Source organism: Mastigoproctus giganteus, chromosome 5 (assembly GCF_048544385.1).
Source record: "Mastigoproctus giganteus isolate SK-2022 chromosome 5, ASM4854438v1, whole genome shotgun sequence".
In the NCBI taxonomy this organism is placed as follows: Eukaryota; Metazoa; Arthropoda; class Arachnida; order Uropygi; family Thelyphonidae; genus Mastigoproctus; species Mastigoproctus giganteus.
In genome coordinates this window covers 43,228,394-43,237,418 of record NC_143579.1, presented here as the reverse complement: position 1 = coordinate 43,237,418, position 9,025 = coordinate 43,228,394, and the positions used below count along the sequence as shown (strand labels likewise).

At 36.5% G+C, this 9,025-nt stretch overlaps 1 protein-coding gene across 1 annotated transcript in view; it reads right to left on the bottom strand.

Annotated features, from left to right (window-relative positions):
• Window positions 1–577: 577 nt before the first annotated feature.
• Window positions 578–9,025, bottom strand: part of LOC150085334 (cyclin-L1-like) — a 303,690-nt gene continuing 295,242 nt past the window's right edge. The window contains exons 9-10 of the mRNA XM_090373159.1: window positions 7,926–8,001; window positions 578–1,323 (exon numbers count right to left, since the gene is read on the bottom strand). Of these exons, the coding sequence (XP_090229285.1) occupies window positions 831–1,323; window positions 7,926–8,001 (569 nt within the window). The 3' untranslated portion in view covers window positions 578–830. The remainder of the gene's footprint in view (window positions 1,324–7,925; window positions 8,002–9,025) is intronic.

Below are 9,025 nucleotides of genomic sequence, written 5' to 3'. Positions count from 1 at the left end.
AGCACTAGATATGAGCATGTTGAAACCTGCAACATGCTCAAAAAAAAAAATCTTACTACATATCAACAGTCCAAGTTTTTGTGGAAACAAGCCCCTTGGATCTACAGAAATTACCATTACCCTGGTATATGTTTTTACTTGTGTGTGTGTGTGTGTGTGGAAAACTTCATACTGTCATACTTTTAAATATCTCGATATTTATAATGTATAAGAACACAAAGCAGATTTGCCAGAACCTCTTTATAATCAGTACTTTGCTCATCTCCACTCCTTTTTGTTCCATGCTGGTGTCAAGTTGAAAATGTGACAAAAGCTGTTCTGATGCATACCATAATAAAAATAAAACAACCTTAAAAATGGAAAAGAATTAACATTTATTTCAGTGGATATATATTTACAATATATTTCATATATTTCTGAACTTGTGAAGTTCCATTTCTAATTATTATATTACTAATACATGATACAAAACTAACTAATTCAATACAATATTTACATAGTTCATATTCACACATATTTTGAAAATAGATTTAAGTACGTTTCTTAACATGTAGAAATAATTGTTTAAAATGCTGACTGCAGATCCATACCACTTAAATCACTGCTTCCTTGAGTGAGTAAAATCAAATGAAGCCTGAGGAGGTAATATGCAAATAAAGTTCACTTATGAATAAATGCTGCTGCTGTAGTTTTCATGTTACATTTTGCAGGTCTGCATAACCAAAATGTAAATATACATAACAGCGATTCACAACAAATAATTTCATAATAAGTCTATGTACATTTCAGTTCAAAATATTTATCACCCCTTCCCCCCCCCCAATCTAATTTCACCTCCGACTTCTTTCACGGGAGTGGCTTCGACTACGATGGCTAACATCTTTACTTCTATCTTTTCTTGATTTATGTAATTTTCCATATGATGAATTGGCATGGTGATTCCTTTCATGGGAATGAGAGCGGGTCTTATGCCTGGATTTTTGCCTTTCTTTTACCTTGTAAATTCGTTTTACAGAATGCCTATGTGGTGAGTAACTGTGGGACCTACTATGGCTTCGACTTCTTTTTTTCTTATGAGACCTGTGTTTTGCTGCATTTTCCTTAGTATCACGTGTGCAAGAGTGAGAACGAGAACGGGCTTTTAGACGTTCTTTATAATTCCTAGGAGTTTTGCTCTTGTACTTAGGAGATGGACTGTGACTTGAGCTAGGACTTTCAGATGAACTCGTTTTCTCTTTCTTTCCATGGGAACTTGGTGGACTCTGCTCCACAGGAGAAGGGCTTCGTTTTTTCTTAATTAAATTTACATGGTTGCTTTCAATCCTATGAAATATAAATATGCATAAATGTAGGTAAAAAAACCATACGAATGAAATACTAGAACTATTTTTACTGTTATTTGTTTCATACTGACAAGCATAAATTTTAAACTGAGTGGGATGAGTTTAAAACAATCAAATCAGTTTAAGAATATACAAGCGTGGTTTAAATGAAATAGAGAATCATCAAACAGCAGAAAACAGATTTGGACTACTGAGATGCCTTGTATAAATGTGCTAGATCATTCAACATAACCTGCAAAACAGAATGTGAAGTGTTTGTAACGAACTGTGCAGAACTGGCGCAAAGTAGATAATGGAATCATTGAAATTAGTGTAGCACGTAGTAATGCATTTCTGAATGCAGGAGAACCACCACCAGATGAAATGTTTCATTGCATGCCAGTTTTTATGAGGAATATGTTCTGAGGGAAGCAATACAAGTACAGCTATCTGACCTATAACAAGCTGGAGAAGCACATTACGCCATTAAAAGTACAACAGTTGTGAAGGTCTGTGTTCTATCATGCACACCACAATGTATGACTAAATGTTCCCCACAGGTACCAGAGGGATGTGTATGGTCTGGCCTGAAATGTTTTGACTTCATTACAGACAGGATGAGTAGAGAGGGGAAAGGGATAAGCAGCTTCTGATGTATAAATATTTCCACTATTAAAAAGTAGTAAAAAAGGTAATATTTTGATGGAAATAATAAAACTTGCTGCCAAAAAAAGGAAGTTCAATACATGCTGGTAAAATCTTGCACACATTTCTCTTTTGAAGGCTATTACTTATAATTTATATTGCATAGCACCACAATAAATATTGAATGCTACTGCAGAATGATACAAAACTTGTGGTAGACAATAAAGGCCAAATATCAGGTGAAGGCAGCCCAAACAATGATGATTACATAAGACACACCGAAGAGACTATTTTAGGTGTTGAAAAATGCCCTTTCCTATCAGATCTTTCTCAGGGTGATTATCATAACTGTGGTAAACATTACTACAGTAATACACTGCTGGGATAAGTATTTAAACACCTAGATAATTCTGTATAATTTTTTACACTGTAAGGTACAATAGGTTAACAAAGTTTTAGTCTTTGTTTATTGCTGCTTTGTAAGTTATTAAAAATCCTCACCTATCCTGGGAAGTGTGTCTTTCATGTACTTAATTTACTTTCATCACCAAACACATCATTATTATATATATTCATATATTACTGCAGTAATTTTGCAATCCATCCAGTTTTTTTTTTTAAATATATTTTTCAATATTTTTTATATCTATTACTTCCAATTTCTAATACTTGGGGCTGCTGGTGCAACAGACTATTTTAACAGACAACAGTTGCTATCTTAAACATTTTCTGAACCACATGGTAATGGTGAGTTCATTACCCTGTCATTCTTTTGCTTTTTCAGCACTTTTTTTATTTTTCATTCCCACACCAGTTGTGATTTTTTCCTGCCTCTGTAAAGCCATTCATGATCTACAGTATACATAATTCTTGGCATACCTTATTTGGTCCTTTTCCACTGCTAAATTCGTTTCACAACATGTGTTACAGAGCATAAAAACCAGACGCCTACATATTAACTTCTTTCCCATAATTTCAATGGATGACCTCTGAAGAAGACATTGAAATGAGTTATACGGCAATGTGTTACTTTATTTTATTTTATCTGCTTTCACCTTATTTAATTTCTTTTAGTTCTTTACATTAGTTTTACCTCATTTCACACTCTTTTCTTTTAATTCCTGATATTTATCTTATTAACTCTTCGTGTATATAGTAAATTCGAAAGTAGCAAACCTTCTCCAATACACTTTCTATATATTACTATATATATGTGTGTGTGCGTGAGAGCGCAGAACAAACTAGTGCCTGAATGCTAACGGCACTTTCCCTTCTTTTCTTTTGTCGATTTCACAATCAACTAATCTGCACATCACTGAGTATGAAAATACCATATTTAATTATTTCGATTACGACTCTTGATTATGCCCATCACCAGGTTAAATGTCCATTCTCATTTTGTGATCAAACATGAGAATCGAAATAAGAAAAGACTATGCAGTAATCAGTGGCAGAAGTGTTAGAAAAGAAAGATAACAGAGATATGCTCCCAAAAACCAGGATTTTGAGAGTTAAAGAAATAAAAAACATTAAAATCGTACAAGTAATTAACATTTAGAATGTCTATATAGTTTATAAAATGTTTCACCACATAATTATTGATTCATGCATACCCAAAAATAAGTAATTTTTATCATCAAGATATCAAGATATCAGATTTCATATTTTACATTGAAGCTTGGTTCTGCTTCTCAGGTGGCTCTCACATGGAATTGAAAAACAAAAACAGTGCAAGGCATCATTTTAGCCCATAGTAAATCACTGAAGTTGGTGAAATAGCACAGTTTTTGTTACATCTCATATTGTGAACACTTTCACAATGAGTTGCCCCAATATTGAACTACCTCAAATAAGCAATGCTTCACCAGTAGAGAAGACTAATGTTACTTATTCTCTTGGCAGATAGCACCGCCCAGATGGCACCGTTTCAAATCTTTCTGGCCTCTCATTGGTGAGTGGGTAGATACCCTGGTGATACGAGTGACAATCCAGTTATGAAGTATAACTCCACAATATGAGAGATGCCAGATGGTGTGAGACAGTATAGACTAAAGAGGGGTTTAGGGCTGAAAGCCTCGGACTACTGGACATTTACTGTACAAACCATAAATTTTAATTCAAGCATCATTTTTGTTACATCTCATATTTGTCACATCACAATGAGATTCACATCCTTCCTGAAATGGGGGAAGATCCAAATCTGTATACATTCCTGGCACTTTTGTTGGCCTCTCTAACCATATGAAGCAGCACATAACAAATGAAGAGATACATTGCCAGTGAGAAAGGAGAAATCCTGATCATGGAAGGATCAGAAGGATTTTTCCACTCACAGTCAGGAAGACATACATTTAGAACACATGCACATTCTATTACTACTATCCAACATAACTAGTTATATGCACCTCCCAAGATCTGAGTATTATTAATTATTAAAATGCATTGTGTTAAAAGTGCTTGGTGCAATATACTCGAGAGATCAAATTCAGTATTCCTGTGGAAGAACTTGGGATGAATGCAACATGTATATTAAATGGACATTTAAATAGGACAATACCCCAATGGTAGCAAGTGGTCTGTACAATAGGAATAAAAGCCTAGACTCATGAATGCAGTCAACAGTTGATGCACAAGTATGTGTAAAGTTGGCATCCAGTGTTATATGTGATGAGCATGTGAAGATGCTGTAATATGGAGTTTAAAAAGGCACGATGACTGTGTTGGTGCAAGGCAGGAAGGTGTGTCCATCTAGTTGGCTGTTTCCAACCTAGCTTTTATGCAAGCACACCAAGGATGGCAGAAAAAGGAAAACAAACCAGCTTGTACAAAACAATGTAAAACTGAGTGGATGAATGGGGCAAGAGACTGCAAAGTACAATGGAGATAGCCCAGAATTCTTTACATCAGGCCTACTCACTGTGTTCTCCATTGGATGGAGTATCAGAACAAATTGGAGGAATGACATTATCCACTGATTGCATAAAATATGTCTGCATCTCACCTAGCATGCAAGGTGACATCAGATGACTGGAAGAAGCTTGTCTTTTTTATCATGCTGACAGAACAGTATGTGTGCGGTGATGACAATAAGAGGCAATGGACACATGCAGGAATGATTTGCTGAACACTAACAAGTTCACTTCCCTTTTTTCAGTGGTTTCCCAATTCCCAACTTAAACTCCATCAAATATCAGTACGATGAGGCCAAATGAACTGTCAGATGTAAATCTTCCTTCTAATAAGGAAAAGTTATGAGACACTACACAGTATGGTGATCAATATTTTGCATCTACATTCATGCATGAGGAGTTATTCAGGAAGGAGAATGATGTAGGTAAAGTAAACATTGGCAGTGAGCTGGATGATTTTGTAATAACTGAGAGGAAAGTGGACGAGAGATTGTTGAGGATAAACATAAAAAAGGCACCTGGGGTGGATGGGATCTATCCAGTTATATTAAAGGAGGCAGCAAAGGAAGTATGCAAACCCCTAGCCATAATTATGAGAGCTTCTTTGGACTCAGGGGAGGTACCCATAGACTGGAGATGTGCAAATGTAACCCCAATTCACAAAGGAGGATCAAAGGCTGACACAAGTAATTATAGACCTGTTAGTTTAACTTCTGTTCCAGGTAAATTAATGGAGGCACTGGTTAAAGAAGCACTGCAGGATCATCTAGACAAGAATTCAGTTATAGCTCAGACGCAGCATGGTTTTGTTAAGGGCAGGTCTTGCCTGACCAATTTGATTGGATACTATGATGTAGTCACAAAAGAACTGGATGCAGGGAATAACTTTGATATTATATATTTGGATCTTAGAAAGGCTTTTGATACTGTTGCACATGGAAGACTGCTGCACAAATTGGAGCAGTGTGGCATTGGAGGCAAATTGCTGCTATGGATAAGGGGATGGTTGAGTGGCAGAAGACAGAGAGTGGTAATCAATGGACACTGCTCAACGTGGACTAATGTTATTAGTGGAGTTCCTCAAGGTTCAGTGTTGGGTCCGTTGTTGTTTTCGGTGTTTATGAATGATATTGATGATGGGATATCAAGTTTAATGTCCAAGTTTGCAGATGATACAAAGGTTGGCAGGGTCGTTAAGGACAATACTGACGCTATGCTGCTGCAACAGGATCTGGAAAGGTTGAGCAGATGGGCTGAGAGGTGGCAAATGAGGTTTAACATCTACAAATGTAAAGTGCTGCATATGGGAAACAGTAACCCCAGAGCAATGTATCAACTCTGCGGTACTACACTGACAGTGGTGGAGAATGAAAAGGACCTGGGGGTAATTGTGCAGGCAGATATGAAGTTCTCTGAGCAGTGCAGACGAGCTGCAAGAGTAGCTCATGGTGTCTTGTCAATGATATACAGGAATTTTTCTAGCAGGGATAAGGAGGTGATTATTCCCTTGTATAAGGCAATGGTAAGGCCACATCTTGAGTACTGTATACAGGTCTGGAGGCCTCATTTCAAGAAGGATGTAGAGCTGCTGGAACGGGTACAGAGAAGGGCAACAAGATTAGTAAATGGAACAAAGGGTTGCTCTTACGAAGAAAGGCTTAAGTTTTGCAAATTACAGAGTCTGGAGACTAGGCACCGGCGAGGTGATCTGATAGAGGTGTATAAGGCTTTGAATGGTTTGAGCATGCTCAATGCCAATGGGATTCTTCATCTTTCTCAGAATAATCACCTCAGAGGGCATAAATTCAAATTGAGGAAGGACGGATGTCGGATAGATGTGCGGAAATTTGCCTTTGGCCAGCGGGTGGTTGGTTGGTGGAACCGACTTCCATCACTTGTTGTTGAAGTTGATAGCCTAAACAAATTTAAAGCTCAACTGGACAGGTATTTCGAACGAACGGAGGGGTGAAATGGGAGTGGGTTTTTTTTTTTTTTTTTTTGGCTGATGCTGAATAAGCTTGCTTTCTTGCATCATATGCCTCTGCTAATGCTAATGCTAATGCTAATATCTCATATGTGCCAGTTGATCTGCAAATCCACAGAGGACTGACTTGTTATTTCTCCACCACATTAAAAAATCTTTGGAGACCAGCTTAAGTAACTGAAGAGTGCTCTGCTAAAACTAGATTTATTTACAAAAAAAAAAAAAAAAAAAAGTCCCATCAACAGGGATGTGACAACTGTAATAGATTGTTTAACAAATTTTGTAGATTTTGTCAATGCAAACTCCATGGCTGCAACTTCTTATAGTGTTGTTGACATCCACAGGACAAAGAGAGCTACTAGCAATCATACAGAATAGAGTGATAGGAAGACAGAACAGAGGAGGACCCACTTCCTAAACCTTAGCATCTTTTCTGCATAGAAGCATTCATGACAATTACTGCATTTGAATTGGGGGATGCTGATAATAGTATAGTGGAAGTGCTGGACAAACTTAATGATGACCTTGTTACTGAAAAGTACAAACTCTGAAAATGCAGAGTAACAGATTTCTTCTTAAAAAAAGAAAAAAAGTAATCAGCATTACCTGCTGCCATGACTAACTATTCTTTAGAAGTGGGGCACTATTTCAATGCAGGTATTGAAACAGTTTGAGAGAAAACATTCACCCTGCATTCATTTTTGTCTTTACTGCCATGAGGCAACATTACCCATCCTGTGAAAGTGATAGAGCTCAAACTTGCAGCTCTTTAGAAATGACTACATTATCCATGAGTCAACCTAAAATATCTACTATCATTTTTAATTGAATAATTACCCTACAGGCAAATCTATTATTCATTAAAACTCAAAGGCACTGTTGTGACTGGTTTCAGAACTGTTTACTGGTTTTAGAACTGTTTGAACAGAACTGTTCAAAACGTTTGAAATTTTTAAACACATACATATAATTTTAAGGTCATAATTTAAAGTTCCTTAAAAGATGTGAATTAACAGGTTCCCCTATATATATGAAATTTCTATGATGTAGAAGAAAATAACTTACTTGGGGCTATTTTCAGTATTTTTCAATTCTTCTTTCCTAACTTCATCTACTGGTGATTGTCCTATCTTAGGAGAACCTAAAATAGAATATTAACATCAATTAATGAAATTTAATTAAAACAATGCCAGAAAAACACAATATAGATCACAATAATTTTGGTGATTATTACAAAAAAATTAAAATATTATGTTCAATAAAGACAATTCAATGATTCCCAAGTACATTTAGTGTTCTTTGTGTAGAAACTTGAAAATGAAGAATTAAAAACTAACTTTTATTTCTGTAATAAAAAATTGTATTATTTTAAATATAAACTTAGTGTTGATTATATACTGCTAACAAATTCATTTAAAAGGAAAAAGTATGGTGGTAGCTCAATGAATGAACACTAAGTGGTCATTTTATTAGATATGCCCCATCTAATAGCAAGTAGATCTCTCTTTAGGCTTCAAAACTAGCCAGAATCTGTCATGGCATGATTTCAGGGAGGTGTCAAAAGAATTCCATAGGGATGGCGAGCTGGTGACTCAAATGTTTTCCAGAGATGCTTCAGCCTGGATATCTGCAGATCTCTACCTGAACAGTTCATTCCATCTCTTTCCATAGGTGCTCAGTTGAGATTTGGTGATTGGGGAAGACACTACAAACATGACCTTGGACTAGTCCTATACAATTCTGGGCTTGTGACATGGCATATTATCCTGCTGGAAGAATCCTTTTGTAGATGGATGCACTGTGACCATGAAGGGACACCTGGTCAGAAATAATTTCTAAATAGCCTGTGGCATCCAAATATTACTCCACTGGTATCAAGGGGACTAGCGTACAACACGAAAGCACTCCTTACACCATTTTTACTATGAGCTTGCATTGTTTGACAACTGGCAGGATGGGATCTATGGATACATGCTGTTTCTATCATATTCTGGTCTCAGTGTGAAACCAGGATGTCTGAAACCTGGTTGCACTCATCAGACCAGGTAACATTTCTTCAATCTTCTACTATCCACTGTTCGAGTTCCTGAGCCCATTGTAACTGTACTTTTTTTGATTTTTTCTGACAGGAGTGGAACCTGGTTTGGTTGTCGGCTTCGATATCA